Here is a 25,847-nt window from a genome sequence, read left to right on the forward strand (position 1 = left end):
AAGTGCAAAAGCATAACCATTAACCACACAAAATTTATTTTTCTAAAAGTTGGTTGTAAGTGTTTATCCTAAACCATATTATTTTATATATTTAATTTTTCAAAATCTGTTTTAGGTGGTTGCCAAATACATGTTTTTTTTTTTTTTACAAAACAACTTATGTTTTTAATTTAATCACTTGAAAATGTAATCGAAACGCACCCTCAATTTGTAAAGTTTGATAAAATCTTCATTACTTAGGATCGGATTCTATCAAATCACAAGGACTAATTTCAACTTTTTTTTTTTTTTAATTATAGAATCTAAATTCAAAATGAGTAGACTAATGAACTAAAGAAATTATACATTTGGTAAATATGCGATTTATAATAATAATTTTTATTTATAATTTAAGCTAAGTATAATTATTATTGATATTTAATCAAAATACAAGAAGAAGGGATATAGATTAGATTTTATAAAAGTGGAAAAATCAGCAATATGGATGCATCGTTTTGAGTCTATTCTTGGAGCAGTGATGATGTGCTTCACTAATTTGGACCTAAACAACAGCATATCTGCATAAATAAACAAAATAATTATTTCACTATTTAAAAACAAAACTTTAAAAATCATTTCATAATTTACAACTTATTGTTTGTTTTGCTTTTAAATTTCATATATATTTTTTCTAAAAAAAAAAATTAACAAATTTTACAAACCAAAGATGTAAAGTTTTCATGAAATGACCAAATAATTAAGAAACATAACCTAAATTAATAGAAACATGAAAAAGAAAAAAGAGGAGGTACCTTGGAAACAAATGAAGTGGATCCTTGAGTAGAAGTTTTAGCAACAGTAGTTTGAGTCATTGGTTGCTTGGTTTGATTCATCAATGGCGGAACGGTCTGAGGATTATTAGAACCTCCAATTTGCTTCTCTATCTTCACTTTATTGAATATCGCCGTATAACCATCTCCCGATTTCGGATCCCTCACATCCCAGCTCCCAAATTTCGGCACCGATGCCATCATTTCCCCCTCATTATTCCGCCGAACCCTAGGGTTCCGATTACCCTTTCCGTCTACCGTCGTCGGAGAAAATCTACTCATTCCTTCCGCTCCATTGCTATTTTTCTTCTTCCTCCCACTCTGTTTCGCCTTCAGAAGCGCGTAATCCGAATCGCTTCTCTCACTGCTCAATTTCTCCGATCCGGAGTTTACAATCTCGCGGCGCTGGTGGGAGTCTTCGCCATCGTGATGACGGTGGTGGTCGGCTGGGATTGAATTTTGGTTTGCGAAGACGGCCGGCGGGTAGGTGTCGGGATCGTTGGGATCGAAAGTGACGCCGGCGGCTTGGAGTTCACGGGCGTTTTCGAAAAAGATGGTGTACGGCACGTCATCGGAATCCCAATTACCGAATTTCGGAACGTGAGATGACGACTTTGTCCCCTGCCCATTACATTAAATTAATTGAAGATTGACACAAACTTACTTCTAATTAATAATTCCACGTCCACGATATCATTTACGCAGTTGGGTTTTGTTTTGGTTTTTATGTTGCTGGAAAAAGAAGAGAAACAAATAAGAACAAGAAAACACTCACTGCCATGAGCTGTGGCAGCTCCTTGGTTGCTGCGGCGGCAACGGCAATGACGGGAACGGCGGAGTATGGAAGAATTTGTATTGTTAGAGAAGAAAAGAAGATGGAGGAGTAAGGAGGTATTGGAAGTTTTTTGTTTCTTATCAGACAATTATAGTTCGATGGTTTCTAAGTTAGCTGTCGATGTGTTTATTGTGTTTTGGCTTTTGCTTTGTTTCTCTTGTGGGTAATCTTCTGTTTGTTTGCTATAAGTTTCTTTCGAAGAGATTATTATTTGAGTCGTCTAATCGTATAGCCTTAGCTTCAAGATGTAAAGAAATATGATATACGAATATAATTCAAATGCCTGTTATTAACTAGGATTTGAGATATATACATATTAGGATGTTAACAAAACTCTTTTTCTTTTCCTCATTCTGAAATTAATGCAAAAAATCCTGTGATTTCTACCCCAATCAGTCTTTGTAACGACATCATTTCCAAAACTGTGACAAACATGGGTTAGAACATAATGACAATCGGTGTTCATCCGACCAAGTCTCATCAGTACATAACTGACAATGCATTCATTGGTTTTTAATAACTTTTCCATGCAATTAAGTCCCAAGTCCAAAAACGAAAGTCCTGGGAGTGTTGGGTGGCTATGAAGATAAGGAATAAGAGGGCCTAAACTACTCGTTTTCGAATATGTTGATATCAATGTCAATATTATTAAAAACCTACGACATCAATATCTTCATCCATGCATATCTATTTTTCTTACTAATTTAATTTATAACAATGTTTTTGTTTCTCAAACAAAAGTTTTTATATTTAGCTTTAATTATGAAAATGCATATTGATAACAAAATTTGAGGCCGGCAAGAGTGCTATTAGAGGTTTGGGTTATTCAGACATAATAATTATAATGTAATATAAAAATGATGCATTTTAATTTGCAAAAGGAGATTAAGAAAGGACGAGAGTTTGACGTGGTCTTCTCAACCCTTTCTTCATTCATTATATAATACACTAATTGTGGAATAAATTTGTGAAAACTCCTTTTGATTATCCCATGAAAACTATTATTTTAGTTTTATTTTAACTATGTGAACTCTGATAGAAGTACACTACTAGTAAAAGAGTTTTTCTTAACGGTTGCAATTTTAATTTCTTGATGGTTTTTAAAAAGAACGTCAAGAAATGGGTGATTTAAAAGAAAAACCGTCAAGAATTTTAATGAAAGGGCGGAGAGTAGTCAATTTTCAGCTTTCTTGACGGTTTTGAAACGTCAAGTAATATGCATTTTTCCTTGACGTTTTTAAAACGTCAAGAATATTTATAAATTTGACATTCTTGACGTTTTTTAAACGTCAAGTAATATGTGTTTTTCCTTGACGTTTTAAAAACGTCAAGAAATATCAATTAAATTCTTGACGTTTTAAAACGTCAAGAATTTTTAAAAAGGCGGAGGAGAGTCATTTTCCGAAATTCTTGACTTTTAAAAAACGTCAAATAACGCACTTTTCCTTGACGTTAAAAGGATTATTAAAAAAAAAAACATGTCTTTCCTTCTTCTGCAAAATCGTCAAACTTCAAGGTCGAAAAATCCCTAACTTTCCTCTTAATTCCCTTCGAAAATCAACATCATCGCCCGCTTCCCTTCTTCCACGCGTCTTCTCGTTCGCAAAATCGAAGCACCCAAAAAATCGTTCTTCCCGCTTGAAAACCCAATATCATCTGTCGTTCGAAAAGTAGTCGTCCCTTGCATTTTCGCTGTCCGTTGTCCACTGTACGAGTCTAAACCACCGTTCGAAAAGAAGAAGACAGAAATCTTCAAGTGTCTTCACCGAAAATCTCAGTTCTTTAGCCGAGTAGAACAATGTATTTGTGATGCCAAACAAGAAGTCAAAGTATCTAGATCTTCAAGTAGATTTGAGATTATATTTTATCTTTCTCATATTGAATTTGCTGCACTCAAAATTTTATGGTAAAGTTGTTTAGATATATTTCATGCTCCATTTATCCCATTCTTGCAAATTTATCTCAAACTTGGTAGTGGTTATTGTTTCTACTGCAATTGGAGGAATTATCTTTTCTTGTTTAGAGCGACCTGTTAGTATCAGAATATTTTTCTATTACTTCATTGCCTTCTGTCTGCAACGCAATATAACAAACTTGTTGGTCTTCTTTCGCTCGTTTTGGAGATTTCGAATCTTGGGACACTTTTCTTCCTTCCTATAAATCAATTGAAGTTTATTTCTAGTTCAAAAAGTTTGCTGACCGAGATATTTCTTTTAACTTCTAGGGGTATGTATTTGTGTCGCACACTTAGCTACCGAGGAGCTGAATTTGACATTGTGGAAGCACCGTTGGAAGCTGAGATGATGGTATAGTGTATTGGTTCCCCTAATTTTGGTAAGGAGAAGTTAAACTCAATTTTTTCTATTTAACACGCGCCTAAATTTTTGTATTATGAAAATGAAATATAACTATTACATGAAGTTAACCTGACCGTCTTCTCTGTTAGATAGGAATCCAATGATTCCAACGCTTGCTATCTCTTTTTCTTTACAAATGTGATTAATTATCATTCTTTTATGCACTTTACTATGGTATCTTGAAGCTCTGTCGTTCTATATTCTACTTAGGAAATGTATGCATTAGCTGCTGAATTTTGAGCAAAGTTGTGATTAGAATTGATGACAGCAAGTGCTTATGTTACTAGTGACAAGCCTAACACCAATCAACTTTGGCGATTATTTTGGGCAAGTCATCATGTATATTTATTTGGGATTTTTCTTAAAAGTTAAGTTTCTCTTTAAGTTGGACTTTTAAATATTTATTTATTTTAATTTAATTGAAGTGTGTTACAAAGGTTTATATGTTCTATACCATTTCTCTTACTTCAAAACTTCGTCCTTTTGTAGCGTTTCTTCAAGCATATGTGTATGTCTGCAAAGGTTCCTGCTAGTGTTAGACTAGCTAGCTAAGCAATCATTATTGGAAGATAAATGTGTATTATTGAGATTGAAAATCCTAACTTGATCAAGCCAAAAACCTTGAAGCTAGAGATATTGATGTAAGCTAATATTCATCCTTGCACACAGTTTTACAATTCAAACATTGATATACAATTGATGTGTGTAATTTCACTTCATGTTACAGATCGAAAAAACAACTAAACTTTCAAGGCGTGAATGGTTGTTATAAGTACTATATCGTTTTCTTTAACATATATTCAACATTTATTTAATTTCTATGATTATTATTCTAGAAACAAATATGCCATTATATAGATTTAGGGATGCTTTTCTTGCAGTTTAGGAACTTGTATTTATTCTTTTTACCAAGGAAGAGATAGAGAAACAAAAGGCTCACGAGCAATTCATGAGGCTCCAAGAATAAGGAAAATCTGAACAAGCTAGGAAAGATTTAGGTAATCATTTTTTAATGATCAATAGTTTAAGTGTATCTTCTATGTTTATGAGAATACAATCTTTTTATGATTATTCTGTCATCCAAGAATGGAATTCTTTTCATTTTTTCTCTAAAATTTTTGAACCTGTCTTTGTTTAGAAAAGATAACAATTATGTGCAAATGTTACTGGATTTTAGTAATTGGCTCCAAAGTTGATGCAATTTGTATGAACTGTTGATCTAGATTAATAGTTTTATAGAGTGATGGTGAATATTCTGGTTTTCATAAATTGTAATCATATGTAGGTAGTTGCTTTTGACCTTCATATAAAGTTTCATAAAATTTCTAGAATGTCACTCCTTCAGAGAAGTTAAAGTTCGTCCAATGGCTTATTATTATTTAAGCCACCTCCCACAACTTTGTACATTTGTTTTGTATGATGCATATAGGAAATACGATGAACTATGATACCTTAGAGGAACTATGTATATAAAATTTTCTGTAGATATTTGAGCTTTAATAATTTAAAGGGAGAAATTCTAAGAGAACTTGCTAGTCTTCTAGAGCTTCGATATCTACACCTACAACAAAATTATTTCATTAGACGAATTCCTCCTAAATTGGGCACCCTGCAACATCTTCGCCACTTGTAAATTTCACTTACTTTCTTATATCGTTGAAAAAACTCATATTTAGTTGTATACCTAATATCAATTTGATAACTGTGATTGCTCAATACTTATGAATTGTTATATAGTATATATATTGCTCTTCTGTTATTACTCTTCGAATATAGACCATTTAGAAAATTGTATATTGCTTTAATCTTGCTTCCTTTCATGTTGTACTGACCTGTGCATGTTCGTGAGACCCCACTGTATTATCGTGATTTTATCTACTTCTTGTAGATTGACTCTACTGTTGGTGATACTTATTTTAGCTCATGAATTGGAAATAGAGGATGCGAAATGCAAGTTTATTTGAAGCCAAGTTTTTGTTTCTTCTTCCTTTTCTAAATGTTTCTAAGCATTGTGCCACTGTTTGTCGCTCATGCATGTTTGAGTTGTGAATTATATTCTACTCATGTTAATTTTTTGTACGAGGTTATTTGTGATATGTTGGGTTTTTGTCTAAGAGCTTAGCTATCGCTTGAGCAGCAAAGACTGACCAATATTATTTTCCTTCACTCTGAATATGTGTAGATATTTTATACTATTCATGGTCGCCTGTGATGACTGTAAGTTCTATATGTATCATCATTCTCTCCATGCTATCGAATTCCACAACAAAGATACGATTCACTTCCTTCCATTTTGATTCTAAATGTATAGAGTTAATATATTGTTATGGAGGTGCTGGAAGTAGCAAAATTCTTACATTCTTTGAAATTGTTAAGATTCAAGTAACGTGTGTCCCTCTTTTGATGGTCTCTTGCTTTTCTGTTTGCTTTTCTGTGGTTGAACTTTTGTGGTTGGAGCTTGTTTGGGTAATTGATTGGTGGGCAGGTGTTTAGGTGCATCATACTAATCCCTGTATCATGCCATTTTAGTTTTGATTACCTTTTCCTAGAAATATTTTGATTCCACGCACAGAGGTTAGAGTTTGTTGAAAACAATTTTTCATGAAAATTTTCATTCTTACTACATTTAGATGTTCTTTTACTTGTTTTAGCTTGTGCCCCTTTTTTGAGCTCCTTGATGACTGCAAAAGCAATATAGTTGTAAACAGAAGATACCCAAAAATCAACTCAGTTTTCTTTATTCCCTACTCTCCCTTCTGCGTCTTCTTCAATTTGTTCTATGTTATAAATTGTGTGATTTAACTACCACTTTTGTTCTTTTAAATATTATTTACGAATTATGAACACTTTGATTTGAGTAATATGTCTTTTACATGGAACATATTTACATACACGTGTTAACACACCATGGCACTCCGATACATATTAACACACATATTTAAGTGACACTAATCTCTGAGATAAGTTGACAATTATGTTAAGTGACCTTGTCGAAGTTCTATCATTATCCTCCAGTAATACAAGGATTTACCCTTTTACAATTCTAAAGTAGGTTGATTAATTGGTTTGTTTGGATTGTGAGCTAATTCATTTATTTTGCATGTTTATAGGTTGATACACAAAGATCATACTCACAGACCGAGTTAGACGAGATGCAGGTTGAGTTAGCTGACTTTCTGGGTTTGTACATATGATTGCGACTTATTTGTGATTCTAAAGTAGGAAAATTATTTTTTGTGGTTGTCATTCTAAAATTTTATGTATATAGATAATATAGATGAATTTTTTGAATTGTTCATATGGAGGTGGGTGGAGTTTATGGGTACAATTAAAAACACTACCATATTGTTTATTGGTGGGTTATGTTAGTTCATTAGAGAATGTTGAGTTGAATTCTTGGCAATCTGATGGAATTATTTATTTTGGGTTTATAAATGATCTGCAATATTCATGTATGTAAAGTTTTGGAAATGATATGGTGAAAGGTTTTATTTATATATGTTTGAGATTTGAAACTAAATTTAATGAATATTGTCATTTATATGTATTTATGGAATAACTATTGCACCACTATACAAGACCAGTAGGAGCATAATATCGGAACAAAAATATAATTGAATTACAATTTTTAAAAAAATTTGAAAAATGCTTGACGGTTTTAAAATGTCATAAACAAGTGCATTCTTAACGGTTTTTCAATGTCATAAACAATCACTTTCTTGACGGTTTTTAAATGTCATGAAAACTCATACCCTTGACGGTTATCAAATGTCATAAATATTCATATTCTTAACGATTTTTTTTTCATGAATACTCATATTCTTGACGGTTCTAAACTGTCATTAACATTTGTACTCTTTACGGTTTTAAACTGTCATGAAAATTTATATACTTAACAGTTTAAAACTGTCAATATTTACTATTCTTAATGGTTTTACCAACCGTCAAGAACTTTGACAGTCTTGACACTGGCTTCAATGACGGTTTTAAAACCGTCAAGAATAATGATTCTTGATAGTTTAAAACTGTCAAGAGAGTCTATTTGTAGTAGTGGTAGTTTGAGAGAATAACATATTTTTAAATACAAAGAGTAATTAATTGCACAAATAGTATGAAACTATATTTATTTACTCATGATTCTTTTAAATATATTGTTCACACGAGATTTTCGAAGAAATTTGGTTCGTGGAGTTGAACTTGTGTTGATGTTGTATTTATGTTGATTCGATGCGATGTGGTTCGATCTCTAGAATTTGATCCTATGATTCTCTCTCAGCTGGATGCTTACGCTTGATTTGAGGAAACACGTGATGTTCTTGAAGTTGGAGTCTTGGAAGAAAGCTTGTATCTTCGAAGAAGCTTCAATCTTCGAGGGTGTTCTTGAAGTTGAAGACTTGGTAGAAAGCTTGGATCTTCAAAGGAACTTCAATCTTTGAAGGTGTTCTTGAAATTGGAGTATTGGAAGAAAGCTTGTATCTTCAAAGAACTTCAATCTTCGAGGGTGATTGACTTCAGGAGTTGAGGAAGCTTCTATTTCTTGGGAGAAATTCTCTCTAGACCTTATGGAGTCTCTATTTATAGAGTTCGCTGGTGGGTTTTTATGGACTTGGGTTGGTCTGGTCCATGGACTATACCCATGGACTTAATCACATGGATTTGGGTCATATTTAATTTTGGGCTAAATTAAGCTTATTTTTTGGCTCAATTGAATTTTAGCGAAAGTAAATAATATTTAATTGAACAAAAATAATTAATTTCATTCAATTGCAATAATAAAGACACGTGACATTGTTGGAATTATCCAATTTGTCTTTAAATTTAATTTGGAACACATACCAATTTTTAGTTAATCCCAAATACAATTATTTTAGTAAATGATGTGGCAATTTGTGATTGGTTCCAAAATTTCTTATTCAACATATATTTTTTAGATTCATTCTTGAGAGACCTCTTACTCAAGGTTATACGCATGTATATAAATCAAATGAGCTAAAAGATATAAATAATTTGATAGTATGACTATGAAACAATCCATTCAATCAAACTTTAGATCAATTAGTATGTTTTTTTATATGTATCAATTACATATCAAATGTTTAAATGGATTGAAATTTTGGACATCGACATTAACTTGATCGTTATTTGGTTTTATGTATTTCTACCATATTCAAAAAGTATAATTATTTAACAAATTTTCCAAGAATTATCCTTAGTTATTATTTTGAAATGAATAATTAAATTTAAATGAAATTATATTATTGAAATAATATCAATAGAGAAGACAATTTTTTCCTCTCATTCCTCAATTATAAGATCCATAATATACTATATTGGTAAGCACATCCTACCACTTTACATCAAAAGCATACTTAATTACAAAGCAATAATAAAAAATAGAAAAAACCTAGTTCTTTGGCATCTTCGCCAATTTGTTATTTTTGAAAAATTGAAAATGAACGTTCTCTCTTTAGTCTCCCACTTTTATATTCTTCGTCTTTAAATCCTAATCAATTTCCATGGATCTCTTTTATTGGGTCGATTACTAGCTCCTAGGAATCGCAAAAATCTATAAATGAAGAAATGTACTTAAACATATTTCTACATAAAAAATAGTGAATAAAATAAAATTAAGAAAAAGAAAATTAGAAGAGAGTAAAAAGCGTGATTTGATTTTTTCTTCGCGTCTTTAACCTTTTGTTGTGACTTGTGGATATGAATAGAAAAGGAAAAGAATTGGATATTTATACCAAAGATTTGAGAAGAGAAAAGAAATAATCAGTATGAGAGTAGGGAATATGAATAGATGAAAGATAAACGGATGTGAATGGTTTTATAATATATTAAAAATTAATTTTTAATTAATTTCTAAAATGTAAAGGAAAAATCATTTACATTCCAACTTTTCACTTTCTCATATTTTAATTACTTTAATTTTACTAAACTTAAATATAATTAATTCAAAAAGTAGTAGAAGAGAGTAAATTCTATAATTAATTATATTAAAAAAATAAAATTAAAAATGAATTTACCATCAAACAAAAAGACAATTTGGAACACAAAACTAAACTTAAAGGATATAAGGAAGAAAAAAAAAAAAAATCCTCCGTATTGAAGTTTTTATATATATTATAGATATAGATTATAGATTATAGATTATAAATTATAGATTACAGATATAGATTATTTAATAGTGAAAAAGAAAACATATTCATATATATACGAAGATCAAAACAACCCCAACTCATCATTTCCAGATAAGTGATCTCATGAACTTAACTACTCTCTTTCTGTATTAGTTAGACTTATGTTACATTAAGATAAGCTTTTTGTTTCTAATACATTTTTATTAGTCAATATAAATACAAAGCACTACATTTTAAGAAATATAAACAATTTTCCTCTACAAAATTCATCTAATACGAAAAGGCAAGGGCTTCAAGAAACACCAACAGTTTTGTTGAGCAACCACAAGAAAAGAGCAAGTTCAATCGCAAAAATGGATTTCAGCCATGTTCTGTCCACCATGAATCCATACACTGTAATTCCTGCTTTGTTATTTCTCAAATATGTCACTGCACAACACAAAACAAATATTTCTTTCGTTAGAGACTTATACAAATCTGATAGGACACGACAATACGTCAATTTCTAAAAACTAAGATATGGATACGTTGAAAATACGTTCTTAGAATATGTGTAAAATTTAACGTAATTAAGTGCAAAATATAATACAAAAGTACAATATAAACACTTGTTGGGCACAAGAAAAACATACCAATTAAGTTAACGACAATAGTACAAAATATAATATAAACATCGGAATATAACACAAAAGGCAACATCAGTGACATTGAAATACTAGTCAATGGAAAAGGAAGGTTGGTGAGGTATTAGAGTCGAGAAGAAGTTTGATAAGGAAAAGGTACCTGAACGGTAGGTCTCACACATGAATAGTGGATGATTGTAGGGCTTCATTTTTTAAATTATATATTACTGTTATTTTTATTATTTTGTGTATTAGTTTTGGAGAAGAAATTTTTTAAATAAGTTGCTTAATTTTAGTTAAAGAAGAATAAGCTACTTTGTTTAAAGGTCCCAACGTATCCCCTTTACTTACTTAGGAGGAAACAACTTAATTCTTTTTATTAAATAATATGTATGTCAAATAGCATGTTAGATATGTATGTTTTGTGTATGATATTGAAGGTATTTTATACCTATTTGATATTGATTCTATGCCCTATAGACAAATACCTTCCTTTTATGACTAAGAACCAAAGTAAATGATTGATGGATTTTATATACATGTAAATTATTACTTACCTAATGCCTGCCTCTTTTGGAATGAGATTGTGTGGGCAAAAACTGGCATTAGTTTGGGATCATCCAAGTCGTCCTCGTCGCCATCCTCGTCATCGGAGTTGGATTCAACAATGTTTGGAACAAGAGATGCTGTCGGGGGCGTCTCAGTGTCGAGGTCATCAAATGTGTTTATGACAGCGGAGACGTGCCACTTTGCAGCAAGGCATGTGATGGACTGAGCTTTATGGGTGATCTTTGCAGCACTGCGGAGGCATATGAACAAACCTGTCACCAAGCTGATGGAGCATAGCTGCATTGTTCTCAAAACTCTTAGCTTTTACTAACTTACACATATCCAAAAAAAAAGATTCGACATGATAAACATTCAATACATTAGAATTCAGAGCATACCAATACTTTATTAAAACACCTTCTAAGTTGAACTTGAAATTAAGCTTCTAAAATACCACTCTTGTTCATAAGTTTATCACTTTTGTTATTCACTTACAGTTTTTACTAAAATGTCAAATGCATTGATAAGAAATGTGTGAAAAAAAAAAAAGATTTTAAAAATGGAATCATTATCAAACTAACACTTCGCTTCTAAACATTCAAGACGAAACACAAACAGATAAATTCATATTTCTCCAACTGTTTAGTTTACGTGCACGAACTAAAATTTCTCGAGACAAGAACCAGGTATAGTAACTTGTAGATAGTACTAGAAGGTTAAGAAAGAAGATAATATTACCGCAAGTTGTCCGGCCTTGGAGAGGTTAACATGAGCTTTAGATCTTGTAGTCATCAATAAAGAGATAAATTGACTAGCAGTGACCAAAATCAAAGACAGCAACATGAAGACTCTGAAGCGATGGCTAATGATAGTGAAGGTTCTTCTAAGCCCCAAATGCTGAATCAAGATGGTGCCGACCTCGGTTTCGCTACGGAAGATAGAAGCGAAATCTTCAAGTCTGATCATTTGGAGACAGCAAATGAGGCGGAAAAGAATGCAAACAAAGAAGAAGATGGAAGTTCTGTAAAGCCATGAGCAGAGCTCCAATGTGCAAGAAGTAATGTAGCTAATGTACATGTTATTGGTGTAATATGGGATTTCTTTAGCTGCTGAAATGTACCACCAGATTTTGTAACCTGCTTCTGCCATGAAACATGGCAATAGGAAGAAGGACATCAGCTCCATCGATCTCTGCAATTATACAGTCATCAGCCTCTGTTTTTTCTTAAATTTTAGGACGAAAATGATCAAACACACATGTTCACGACTAGAAAAAGTAATTTCTCCAGTTAAATATGTTTTTAGCTTTAATTTTAATTCAGTCTCTAATTGGTTTTTAACATTTTCAATACTGTCCTTGTTATTTGACTAAACATTCAAGTTAGTGTGTGTGCCTGCATGAACTCTTTTTTTCCCCCATAATCCACACTTCTAAGAGTTTCTTCATATCCAACATTAATTATTAATCTAAATTCTTTAAAGTTTTTTTTTTAATTTATTGAGAATTAACATGATCCAACAATTTGACTTTTAAGAGAAGCCAAAGTAATCCAAAATTTGATGTAGATGTTATTAGTCATGTCTTCATGCTTTTAATTGAAACTTGACTCAATTTCATATTTTTTCTAATTCATACGACTTTTCATATCCTTTTCTACACAATGTTTGGTGAAACTTTACTGATTTTGGATTTCACATCAAAAAATTAAACTATCACATTCACAAATAATTTTAATTAAGATAATTAATTAGCCTCTTCAAAGAAATTTGTATAGCAAAATTATAAATAAGGGGAGGTGGGGATTTTGACATATAACATTTTGTTCAAATAAGAAACTTCATAATTTTAAAACACAAACTTTAAATAAAATTCATATATACACACACTTTTTTTTTTAAGGATAAATTGGATAACTTTTCTCTCTAAAATTGTCACAATTAGAACCCTTAAACCAAAATATATGTTGCTATTTTTAATCCCAATTAATTTTTTTTATTCCTTCGCTATTTTAACAAAAAACAAAATCAATGTAATTTTTTTTCATATGCTTATTAATTTCACTTAGATCAAACTTTTTTAAAAAAGTTTAATTCATACAAAATTTAAATATGGAATATTGACAAAATTTTGCTCCAATTTTACTTTAATCTAAGATTTTATCCAGTTTTTTCCTAGTTCAATTACCCTAATCAAAAATTATTTCAAATGATAAAATTATTGAAAATATTTATAATATAGAAAAAGTTCACGATCAATGAGGATACTGATAAACACCAATAAAATTTTATTAGTGTCTATTCATATCACTAATCTATGGGTATATACAATATCTATCATTTATAGATTCTGAAATTTTTCTATATTTATAAATATTTTGATACATTTTCCTATATTTAAAAAAAATGTTAGCACATAATTATTTGAGACATTTTTAAATATAGTAAAATAAACTAAAATATTTACAAAATATAGCAAAATTTCAGATTCTATCAGTGATAGACATCAATAGACTTTTATCCTTGTCTACTAATATAGTTGATAGAAGCATATCGATGTCCATTAATAGAATCTAAATTTTTTTCTATATTTTGTAAATATTTTGTCAAATTTATCATTTTTGAGAATTTCTCTAATAAGAATCTATTTTTTAAAGGAAATTTTATTATTAAAAAAATTTAAATTTACTATTTTTGGTAATTTTCCTAATTAGAAACTATTTTTTAAGAAAAAATTTATTATTAAAAAATTTACATTGCAATATATCCTAAAACTTAATAAATCAGATCCATTAACACTTTGATCCTCGTGAAAGTAAAAATTAATGAAATTTGATATATTATATCTCTAAAAATAATTTAGAAAAAAATTAAAAGCAAAAAGAGAAAAGAAAAAGAGAAACTAAAATGGCTGCGTCCCATGAAAGTTTCTCAACAATTTTTTTAAAATTAACTTTTATATTTTCTATTTATTGTTGTCGTTGTTATTATAAAAAGGGGTAAACCAATTTTTTTTTTCTATAATGGGAAGTGATAGTATCAAGGAAATAAAATTAAAAATAGTCAAAGTCTGAAATAGTCCAAACTTGTCCATTTTTATAAAAATAAATTATTCATTAAGCCAAATTAAAAATAACAATAATAGCAATTACAATAACAAATTTAGCGTTTACTGTATTTAATTTAATCAATCTCTTCTCTTCTTTAAGGTATAATTCAACCAAGTTGCAGATCTATGTCCTTAAATTTTGTCGATACAATTTTCTTGTAATCAAAATAGTTTATCATTATTTTATTAGTTAAATAAAATGTTTAAAGTTTTCATATTTACATTTATTTTGTTTGATAATATTTGATTCTATCAAGTGAAAGTTTTCTTGGTTTAAAACCCTGGACTTCACAACCTCTCTAACATATTTAATTTCTAATTTTTTTATAAAAAAAATGTTTAAAGAATTTTTAATCTTTAAAGATTCTAAATGGTAAATTTTGTACCTATTTAACCTATATATATTTATTAAAAATTAAAAATCTATTGAATATAAGATTGGAAGATTACTTTGCTTTTATACAATAAATTGATTCATTTTTTTAAATTTTAAAATATGAGATTTAAAAAGATTTGTTAGATATTTGAAAGAAAAATGAAAGTTATAAATTATTTATAATCTAATTAAATATTAATTTTGCACTCTTAGAAAAGAAAAAAAAAACTGTTAGTCCATATGTCTAATTTATATATATTTGGTTTAAATTTTGAAACAATAAAACCTTAATGGAAATTTCACTTAAATGGTAAGAATTGAATTAGTTTAGTTTTGATTTGGGATTATGATGTATTGAACATTTTATGTTTTTTTTAGTTGGATTATATATTACATTTAATCTAGAATGATCCCAAGTGAAGTGATTGAATTAGTGAACCCAATCAACATAGGTCCAAAAGAAAAGGCCTAAACCAAATACCAAAGTGAAACCATGTAAACTCTGCTGTACACCCCTAAAATTTGAAAAATGATTTGACACAAAATTGATGGACTAGCCAAGACATATCGATGTTATTTTACATCCAACATTAATTATTAATTTATCCTTTTTCAAAAATAAAAATAAAAATAAAAATAAAAATAGACCCCCCACTAATTTAATATCAATTTGGCAACCACTTGCATCTCCAGGGACCAGGCACAGAAATATTGACTCATCAAAAGAAACACACAATAACAATATAGATTCTCTTTGTTCTTCTTTTAAATAAATATAGTAAAATAAAATAAAAACTGGAGTCTCCTCCATCGCCAAGGAAAAATTGAAACTCAAACAAAACTCAAAAGGAAGGAAGGAATGAAGGATACCTGTAATTGCCGGAAATACTCAGCCCGAATCTTAGGGCTTGCTTCAGACAGCTTATCCAGGAACAGAAATCGGTTCAATCCGAAGAGACGGAGCCACAGAGAGAGACATAAGAAAGAGAGCGTAGCAACGGCGGAAAGCGAGAGCTGAACCACCACATGGAAAGGCCTTTGATGATCTTCATCGCAATCGGAGCATGAAAGAGCGAAGTGCGATGCGATGGGAACCGCGATTCCGAACACGAAGAACACGATACAGGAAAGGGAAGCGCGATACAGATTGGAGTGATCCATTATGCAAATCCATTTCAGAAATGATTCGAACCTTCTCAATTCCGCTGCTTCTAACTCTGATTCTGATTCCGATTCTGATTCAGCTGATTTTGATTTCTGTGAATCCATTTGAGGTTGAGATTTCTTCTCCTCCTCCGTTTCCATGGATGCTTAATTGGGCGGAATAGAGGAGCGGGAGATTTTGGTGCTTCGACAAGGAAAAATTAGAGACGGAGAGGGAGAGAGAGAAGAATAATATTTGATGACTTCGTGTGTTTTTGTTTTCTTATTTCGGGTTTCTTTTTTGAGTAATTTTATGGATTTATTATTAACTATATTTATAAATTTTTAAATTTAAGTATGGAATTAGTGTTTGTATCATATGGCGATTAACTTCCACCTTCTAACTACAATGGTCAACACCATTAACTCAAACTTATTCTACTTCTCTTACTATTTCTATGTTTAATTATTACATCTTGCATTTTATTTTCTTTTATTTTATTGTCCTACTTTTACATTTTTATTTATTTTATTTTTAAAATATTCATCCAAATTATATCTCAATCTCATTTTTTTTTATTATTTCATGATGCATTTTTTTATTTTATAAAAATGTTTTATATCCATTTATATATTTATATATATATAACAGCTTTTAGAGTTTAATAAAGATTAAATGGTTAAAAGTTTTAAACCTTAGAATCTAAAGTTACATAATAAAATTTAGGAATATTATTTTAAATTACAAATTCTTTTAAAATATTTATAAGTTATAACCAGCTGTATTTTAATATATTTTGTAGTAGTTTCAATTTTTTTTACTATATTTAAAAATATTCATATTTATAAACATAACAAAATATTACAATATATATCTATGATAGACCACGATAAAATAAGATAGACTATCATCCGTGTCTATCATATGATGAGACACAAATTATAATATATATTTGTTTATTACGATTCATCAAAAAATAGATTATAATATTTTGCTAAAGGTATATTTTCATCTAAAAGTTTTGGTACTAAAATGTGATTCGCTCTTTTTAGTGTTCTCTTTTTTATTCCTAAATAAAATTGAGGTTTACTTTTTCTTTTTAGTTTTTTTAAATTATAAATATTATTAAATAGATATTTATTATGGATAGTGTCAAAATGTCATGTGTTACTTGCTTTCTATTCTATCTACATTGTTATATGTCTTGAAGATTCGATCTAGTGCTTATCAAATTAACTATAAATAATGAAATTAGTGAATTTGACCAGTTATACAGATGTAAAAATTTCAAAAGAAAAATTGAAACATTGAAAATTTTAGAAGTTTATTTATTTATTTTTCATAAGTTTAATTATTTTAATATTATATTTTTTTTCAATGTTGATGAAAGAAGGTTTGTATGTTTTTGGGTTTAGGTTGAGATATGTTGGGAGTTTCTGGATTATTTGGGATCAAAGGAAAGTAAGAAGTGGAGCCCATTAGAAGCAATGTCCACGGTAGAGTTGCCACGTATTATTTTCTTTATTGCCTTTAGATCTTCTGCTTGAAGCCTGCACTGTATTCTCCACGTGGCGCTTAGTTGGCTCTACCCATTGGTTTCTTCCTTTTAAATATATCATTTAATCTAATTGTGTAGACGTGACATTCACTTACTATTACGACTTTATTGTTTTTTAGCTACATTAGTATTCATAATTAAAATAACACAATTTAAAAATACCCTAAAAAATTATAGATATAGAAAAGTTTAAATTTAGCAGCAGAAAGTTTATGAGCTTTAATCCCAACTCTATTGCTTATCAATTTTGTTATATTTACATTTTTTAAATAATTGTTCTTTTATTACCAATTTATTATCTCTAAATGTATTTGTTCAATAAGAAATTTTGTGTCAATCATAAGTGTCACGCCATTTACTAAATAAATTTTAAAAAATACAAATAAAAAATACAAATACCGAGCATGCGCAAACAAGTGGGCTCGAGCCCGAGCCCACCAAGTGAATGGGTCCGAGCCCAAGTTTGTCAAGAAAATAGGTCCAAGCCTAAACCCAACACATAAATGAGTCCAAGTCTAAGCCCAAGCCCAACAAGCAAATAGGCCCAAACCCATTTAAAGCCCACGGAGATTCTCTATAAATAGAAACCTTCCCATTCATTTTGAAGATCTTTGGATTAGAGGAAGAACTGAAGCTCTGAATAATTGAAGACTTAAACTTCTAAAAACCCTTAAGACGTGCAAGTTATTATCAACCTCGATATCGTCCTTCTAAAAGATCGAAGACTTGGAAGATTAAAACTTTCCTAGAATTCCAGAAGATTAAAGCTCGAGCTGACTTGCAACTACAGCTTCCTGAAGATCGAACACCACGAAGTTCTAAATTTTATTTTTTGTATTCGAGAGAAAGAATCAAAGAAGTAAATATTAGAGATTGTATCCACAACACCATATCAATCAATATACAAAGTTCAATTTCACGAATTACATTTCTTCTGAAATCTCATGTGGACAGTTTGGCACATCCGATGGGACTACATTAACTGATGGAGAGCTTTGAGTATTAACTATAAGGATCGACTCACTAAACTATCTGCAGTGGAGATTTGCACTCAAGGCATGCATTGGGAACTTCTTATTATTTTGCAAGGAATAAAACCCCATACGTTTGAAGAGTTGGCGACTCGTGCCCATGATATGAAATTGAGTATCACCAACAGAGGAGCAAAAGATTTCTTAGTTCCATAAATAGGAAGTGATAAGAATGAAATTTAGTTCCATAAATGGGAAGTGAGATAAGAATGAAATTGTTGACACTGAAAAGATCGCAAATAGTGTCATAAAAGAGTCTATGGTTGTTCATGCAACTCCCTTGAAATCTTTCTCTAAAAGAAAAGAAACAAAAACTGAAAGAAAGCATGATGGCGATGAAAAGTAACGCCCAACTCTTAAAGAAAGGCAGGAAAAAGTTTATCCATTTTCTGACTTTGATGTTGTAGACATGTTAGAGCAGCTGCTACAGAACCAACTTATTCAGCTGCCAGAATGCAAACGACCAGAACAAGTAGGAAAAGTAGATGATCCTAACTACTGCAAGTATCATCATGTCATTAGTCACCCTGTTGAAAAGTGTTTCATATTGAAAGAGTTGATTCTAAAGTTAGCTCGTGAAAAGAAGATCGAGCTAGATATTGATGAAGTAGCTCAAACGAATCATGTTGTGGTCGAGATAACTTCAAGTGTTCCACCATCAACATAGTTTTATGAAAAGGAAATGCTTAATTCAATTTGGGACTTTCAAACCTATACTTGTTCAATTCCAACAAAAGATCGTGAAGATAGACTTCCAAAATAAAGAAGTGCAAGGTAAGGATGATGGCGAAGGATGGATAGCTGTCACTTGTCAAAAAGGGAGAAACCAAATTTCATTCAAAAGGAGTCGCTATTTCATCAAAAGTATGCAAAAGGAAGCATTTCCCATAAAAAGAAGGGAAGAAGGAACAAGAAGATGTGGAAGCCTAAACCTACCAAAGGAAAAGACGAGGACTTCCTCCAGTCTCGACAACTCCCAAGAAGCTTCCTTGAGGATCATCCAGAAGAAATATTATAAGTCATTGCATGTCATGCTGTCAGCATCGTAGAAGACAACAATTATGGATCTTCTAAAGAAGTCGACAATTCAAATGAAATTAAGAAAAGGACTTCTACCTTTGATCGTATCAAGCTTTAAACTACTCGATCTTCAGTCTTTCAAAGATTGAGTATGGCCACGAAAGAAGAAGAAACTTAATATCCAACATCTACTTGCACTAGAATTTCAACTTTCAAAAGACTAAGTATCTCCACATCGAAGAAGGATCGACCTTCAACATCTGCTTTTGATCATCTAAAGATGACAAACGATCAACAACAAAGAGAGATGAAATTTTTTAAGGCAAAACCATTTCATGAAGAAAATGATGACGATAAGATTCACAGTCTATCCCTCACGCATGAAAAGGAAGTTGTCTATTGACATAAATACAAAAGGTTCCTTGACCGTGAAACTAAGATTTATTATCTTCACTAATCCTACAAACGAATGAGATGAACAAATCCTTGATGAAAATAAAAGTTGTTAAATATGCAAAGTTCCTTATCGTAAGAGTCTAAATTGCATGGTGCTCCTAGCCCACAAGAGATTAAAAGGTGAATGGCAAAAAAAAAAAAAAAAAAAAGTTGAACTACGTTATGACTTGATCCTATGTTATAAAAATGGTACGTAGGCAGCTTAAAGTTCACTTTAAGTTCAGTCGCATGTAAAAAAAAAAATTATATATATATATGTGATGATGAAGTCACATAGAAAAGGATCGCGTAAACAGTACAAATTAAAATTTAGGAGCAATCACACCAGAATAAGAACATTTTCATTACCACTCAATGAAATTTTGCATTTACAAGAATACAACAAAAGAAAAAAAAAAGAATGGGGGCAAAGGGGGGCAAAGTTAAAGCTTCCTCTTAAGTTCTTGAATTCTTCACGTGCAGCCTCTAGACTCTTATGAACCATAGCTAGAGCCTCGGTGGCTTCCTTGATGATAACAAAGATGTTTAATTATCTACCTTCTTAAGATAGCTAGCTTCGTCTTCCTCAAGAAACTTCGTCGTTGCTTCTTCAAGTTCAAGTTCAAAGGTTTTAAACTTCATCGTTGCAGGTACGGCTTCGCCTCTTCCCTAAAATGATGACTAGCGAAATCTACTCCTCTTCGATTTGTTACAGACGATGATCGTACCATGTGTTGCGACCGAGACAATCTTCATCTTCATCTTCCTACATATGTTGCGGTCGAGAGGATCTACATCTTCATCTTCTTACATGTGTTGCAGCTGAGAAGGTCGTCGTCTCAAATATGTTGCAGCAGAGAATATCGTCGTCTCAAATATGTTATAACCAAGAATATCATCGTCTCAAATATGTTGCAGCCGAGAAGATCATCGTCTTCATCTTTTCACATGTGTTGCAACCGAGATGATCATCATCTTCATCTCCATGTGACGCATGCGATCATCATCTTCAATGCAACACGGCGCAGGTGATCATCATCTTCAATAATGCAGCGCAGTGCAGACGATCATCATCTTCAAGGTGGCGCAGCCGAGACGATCATCATCTTCATCTTTAAGGCAACGCAGCGAAAACGATCATCATCTTCATCTTCAATGCGGCGCAGTCGATAAATCATCATCATCTCCATCTTCAATGCGGCACAGTCGATAAATCATCAACATCTCCATCTTCAATGCGGTGCAATCGATAAATCATCATCTCCATCTTCAATGTGGCGCAGTCTTTAAATCATCATCACCTCCATCTTCAATGTGGCACAGTCGATAAATCATCATCATCTCCATCTTCAATGCGGCACAGTCGATAAATCATCAACATCTCCATCTTCAATGCGGCGTAGTCGATAGAATCATCATCTCCACGAGGAAAAAATTGTATTAGAGAGAATTTCTACGAGGAAAAAGTAATTTGACTATGTAGAGAATCTCTGCATTTTTTTCGAAGAAACATATTTCTCTACAAAAGGGTGGGTCGTTTTTTCGTTTTTATTTTATTTTTATTTATTTATTTTTCTTTCTTTCTTTACCCTAAACGTAATGTCACGAAAGAAAAACTTAGTTAGAGGTTGCATTAGGTAGGGATTTACTTCCAATGATCCGCATCTCATGCAACAATCAATTTCCTTCGGGATTAAATCCTTATCTTTTTGTTCTTCTCTTATTTAAACGTAGAGAGAAAGAAAAAAATGTATAAGGAAAATTTCCCTTTTTTTTACCATTTTTTACCGTTATTCTATAAAAAATAAAATCTTTTAACCTTTTTTTCTTCTCCTTGAAAAATAGAGAGAAAGAAAAAGGTATAAAGAAAAAGTTTTGTATTATTATTATCAATATTATATTTATGTTAGTATTATTATTATTATATATTTTTCTTATTAGGGCAACCTCTCTATTTCTTTTTTTTTTATATATATATATATATATATTTGTTTATTCAGTTTTATTTTAGGGAAATTGTATTGGGTGGCACAATAAAAATCCAATTTAGCAATATTAGCACTAACATTTTCAATTTTGCAAATATAACAATTTTTTAATTTTGGTTGATATTTCTTATTTTATTCTTTTTATTATTCCAAAATTGCCCTTCTTTGGTGTTTTCTCTTCCTCTTTCGTTTTTCTTTATTGTTCTCCTTCATTTTTCGTTTTCTTCTTCTCTTCTCTATCGTTCTTCTTCACCATTTCTCCTATTCACCTACTTCTCTTCTCCACTGTTCTTCTCCACCGTCCTTCTCTTCTCTCTTCAGTTTCGTTCTTTTAGATTTCTCCCTCTTTGTCGGCTTCTCTCTTTTTTTTTTTTTTTTTTATCATCTTCTCCTCGTCTTCTTCTCCTATTCTCCTCATTTTTTCTTCAGGAAAAACAAGAATTATGTATGTATTTCTTCCCCTTTTTTGAAGCCCTAATATTATTTCTGTAAATTGCTCATATATTATTTATTAAAATTATGGCTACGATTAATTCTTCCTCATCTCTTTTATTTGTTTATAATATCTTTTATCGAAAGGAACATTGTAGATCAGTTTGGTTTTATTTAGTTATGTTCGGTTCTGTTTTTTTTTTTAATTTGTATCAGTTTTTTATATCAACGGTATGATATACTTATATTATATGTATTAGTTGACTAATATACTTACTACGTGTTTTTTATTTTTCCAAAATTGTTACAGCTCATTGTAGTTATGGTTAAATTGGCAGTAATTGTTTTTCAAAGTGGTCAATGGGATGAGCAACATTACTACGTGGATTACAAAACAAATTATGTTTTGGTTGATGGAGCGATATCATCATTTGATTCTTTTGTGAACTTGATTCATACTGAAATTCGGGTTGAGTCATGTATTGAACTTTCAGTTTTAATTTGTTGACTATAGGCGATAATGATGTTCAACATGTTATTAAGATTGTAAACATACCATAACAACTGTATCGACAATACATAAAGTGTATCATGCTTAGTGCATCAGGTGTATTTAATTAATTGAGTGTATCAACAGTGTGTATGAACAACATATCAAGTGTTTCAAACCAATAATATGTATCAATGAAGTTTTGCAAGTGATTAAGTGTATTACATCTATCAAATGTCTTAGCAAACAAACAAGTGTATCAACGATATATAAAGTATATCATTCTTAGCGCATCAAGTGTATTTAATTGATTAAGTGTATCAATAGTTGAGCAAGTGTGTCAACAACATATCAAGTGTTTCAAACTAATAATATGTATCAACGAAGTTTAGCAAGTGATTAAGTGTATTAAATCTATCAAGTGTATCAGCAAACAATAACAAGTGTATCAACGATATATAACATGTATCGATGATATATAACATGTATCAATGATATATAAAGTGTATCATTCTTAGTGCATCAAAGTGTATTTAATTGATTGAGTATATCAACAGTTGAGCAACTGTATCAACAACATATCAAGTGTATCAAACGAATAAAATGTATCAATAAAGTTTAGCAAGTGATTAAGTGTATTAAATCTATCGAGTGTATCAAGAAACAATAACAAGTGTATCAACGATATATAAAGTGTATCATTCTTAGTGCTTCAAGTGTATTTAATTGATTGAGTGTATCAACAACATATCAAGTGTTTTAAACTAATAATATGTATCAGTGAAATACAAGCAATACATCGAATCAGGTGTATCGACGATATATATTGGTGTATCAACGGTATATATTGGTGTATTAGCGGTATATATTGGTGTATCAACCGTATATATTGGTGTATCAGTAATGACTGAAGGGTAACTTTGTAATTTCGTAATTTTAAAATGCGGGCTGGGCTTCAATTTTGCTATTTTTGCAAATGTAAAAATGATGTGCTATGGGCCTAATTTATGATACTATAATTGTCATATTTGCAAGAGCCCCTTTATTTTATTTAACTTTTTTACTATTATTATTAATAATAATAATATATCCTTTTTTTTTAAGGTGGTGGCAACCTTACCGCCACCCTTTTTTTAATTTATCTATATATATATAACTTTCATTTATTTATTAGTTTTTTTATATTTTTAATTTTTTTAATTTCTTATTATTTTTATTATTATCATTATCATTATTATTATTTTATTTCATAATTTTTTTTATTGTTAGCTTACCATCATCCCTATATCTCCTTTTCTTTTCTTTACTTATGTATTTAATTTTCTTTTTTATATATTTATTTGCTTATTATTTCATTTAGTTCTTAGTTCTTTTTTCTTTTTTCTTTTTCTTATTTTATTTATCATTATTATGTATCTTTCTTTTTCTTTTCTTTTAACTTATTTTTCATTACTATCGTTATATTTAGTATAAGCATGCATTGATATCTTAAATTATTTGTCTAATTTATTATGTGGTATATTTGATTTGGTTTATGATTTGCTATTTCTATTTGACCTTCATTAAAAATTTCTTGAAAATTTTAAAATACTTTTAACCATAATTGCATGTAATTTTGAAATCTTTTTTTTAAATTTTTTCGTTAAACCATTTTGAATTTTTTTTGCTTCCACATTATTTATTTTAAACTCAAAATTAAATATATATTTCATAAGGTTTCCTAATCAATATTTTTTGTAATAACCCCATGTCGATTTCGTTAAAAAAATTCTATGATGGAATCTAGAAATTTCTGAGAGTTTGTTATTTCTATATTCTTGAGGTGAGAGATCAGTATCTTTGGGAGTCCGAGATTTGATCCCAAGAAAAAATAAATTTAATCAATGTTTTAAAAAAAAACTTTATTCGAAGACTAGCGTATGATAGAATTTGAGATATTGTAATTAATTTCTCATTCTCTTAAGGTGAGAAATTTTTCTTTAATATAGTATAATTAATAGGTGTATCAAACTTATTTTATGGGATCATTGCTTCAAATATTGGAGTGGTGAGCAATGAAATAAGACATAATTTTTTTTAAAAAAATGAATTTTATTCAAGACATTAAATTTGGCCACTGTTTTCTAAACGGGTGTTATTTCGGTGTCCAATCACACCGTAAAAAAGATTGGTGATGGCTCTCATTTTTTTTGTTTTTAAAATTAAAACATTTTTAAAGACGTCGCCCGCTCCGCGTCGTCTCGAATACGTGGCGATATGTGAAAAGGACATATGCGATGACGAAACAACTTTATCAGAAAATTAAATGAAGCTTAGAATGTCTGTTACATTATACCTCGCAGAAATAGAGGCATTTTATTCAGTTTTAAATAAGATCCTTGCCAAGTGTCATGACACACCATATGGTGGACACTTTGTGGGCAGAAAATGATTGTGAAGGTCTTACAGAGTGCATATTTATGGCCCACTCTCTTTCAAGATGTGAGGAACTTTGTGGTCAACTATGACATGTGCGAGAGAATTGAAAATATTTTCCATCGCAATGAAATGCCTTAACAATCAATCTCGGAGATAAAACTCTTTGATGTATGGATAATTGATTTCATGGGATCATTTCCACAATCTGGCGGCCACATTTACATCTTTTTGGTCGTATACTATGTCTTAAAATGGGTTGAAGCCATCTTCTGTGCGAAGAATAATGAGAGGATAATTAGCAAATTTTTTGAAAAAGAACATCATCTCGCGTTTTGGGACGCTGCGAGCTCTTATAAGCGATGATGGTTACAGATGCCAATTGGAATGTCACCCTATGCATTAGTCTTCGAGTAGACCTGTAATTTACCATTGGAATTGGAGCACAAGGCATTGTGGGCGTGCAAAAAGTTAAACATGAGTTGTACGGTAGCTGTAGGAGAGGCGAGACTGCTTCTATTGCACAAGCTTCAAGA

General features: G+C 30.7%; 2 protein-coding genes and 2 long non-coding RNA genes across 12 annotated transcripts; 2 read left to right on the forward strand and 2 right to left on the reverse strand.

Annotated features, from left to right (window-relative positions):
• Positions 1-375: 375 nt before the first annotated feature.
• Positions 376-1,718, reverse strand: LOC103498234 (RPM1-interacting protein 4-like). Its single transcript, XM_008460761.3, has 3 exons — positions 1,585-1,718; positions 792-1,430; positions 376-557 (listed from the first exon to the last, which is right to left on the reverse strand). The coding sequence occupies exons 1-3, from the start codon at positions 1,588-1,590 to the stop codon at positions 531-533; spliced, it is 672 nt and encodes a 223-aa protein (XP_008458983.1). The 5' UTR covers positions 1,591-1,718; the 3' UTR covers positions 376-530.
• On the forward strand, positions 1,261-1,952 carry LOC127144471 (uncharacterized). Its single transcript, XR_007816175.1, has 2 exons — positions 1,261-1,409; positions 1,515-1,952. It is a non-coding gene; the product is annotated as an uncharacterized LOC127144471 (long non-coding RNA).
• Positions 1,953-3,097: 1,145 nt separating this feature from the next.
• Positions 3,098-7,436, forward strand: LOC103498232 (uncharacterized). Of its 8 annotated transcripts, none has more exons than XR_001763869.2 (6): positions 3,105-3,550; positions 3,869-3,978; positions 4,212-4,642; positions 4,729-4,773; positions 4,866-4,999; positions 7,112-7,436. It is a non-coding gene; the product is annotated as an uncharacterized LOC103498232 (long non-coding RNA). The 8 variants fall into 8 exon arrangements; XR_539572.3 differs by having other exon boundaries at positions 4,883-4,999; XR_539574.3 differs by having other exon boundaries at positions 4,729-4,763.
• Positions 7,437-10,222: 2,786 nt separating this feature from the next.
• Positions 10,223-16,361, reverse strand: LOC103498231 (uncharacterized). Of its 2 annotated transcripts, XM_051080488.1 has the most exons (5): positions 15,669-16,361; positions 12,392-12,507; positions 12,055-12,274; positions 11,325-11,613; positions 10,223-10,573 (listed from the first exon to the last, which is right to left on the reverse strand). In XM_051080488.1, exons 1-5 carry the CDS (start codon positions 16,101-16,103, stop codon positions 10,437-10,439), a joined length of 1,197 nt encoding a protein of 398 aa, XP_050936445.1. In that variant the 5' UTR covers positions 16,104-16,361; the 3' UTR covers positions 10,223-10,436. The 2 variants fall into 2 exon arrangements, with proteins under 2 accessions (XP_050936445.1, XP_008458982.2); XM_008460760.3 differs by having other exon boundaries at positions 12,055-12,507.
• Between the last annotated feature and the right edge of the window lie 9,486 nt (positions 16,362-25,847).

This window comes from Cucumis melo, chromosome 12 (genome assembly GCF_025177605.1).
Source record: "Cucumis melo cultivar AY chromosome 12, USDA_Cmelo_AY_1.0, whole genome shotgun sequence".
NCBI classification, from domain to species: domain Eukaryota; kingdom Viridiplantae; phylum Streptophyta; class Magnoliopsida; order Cucurbitales; family Cucurbitaceae; genus Cucumis; species Cucumis melo.

What these genes read in the sequence shown, in the direction of transcription:
- LOC103498234 (XM_008460761.3), bottom strand. An exon ending in CCACTTCATTTGTTTCCAAG is followed by an intron (nt 558 to 791) that starts GTACCTCCTCTT and finishes TTATTTATGCAG; the next exon opens with ATATGCTGTTGTTTAGGTCC.
- LOC103498231 (XM_008460760.3), bottom strand. Translation starts at nt 16,103, where the DNA reads ATGGAAACGGAGGAGGAGAAGAAATCTCAACCTCAAATGGATTCACAG. An exon ending in AGTATTTCCGGCAATTACAG is followed by an intron (nt 12,508 to 15,668) that starts GTATCCTTCATT and finishes GTATAATTGCAG; the next exon opens with AGATCGATGGAGCTGATGTC. An exon ending in CCAAAAGAGGCAGGCATTAG is followed by an intron (nt 10,574 to 11,324) that starts GTAAGTAATAAT and finishes TGTGTTGTGCAG; the next exon opens with TGACATATTTGAGAAATAAC.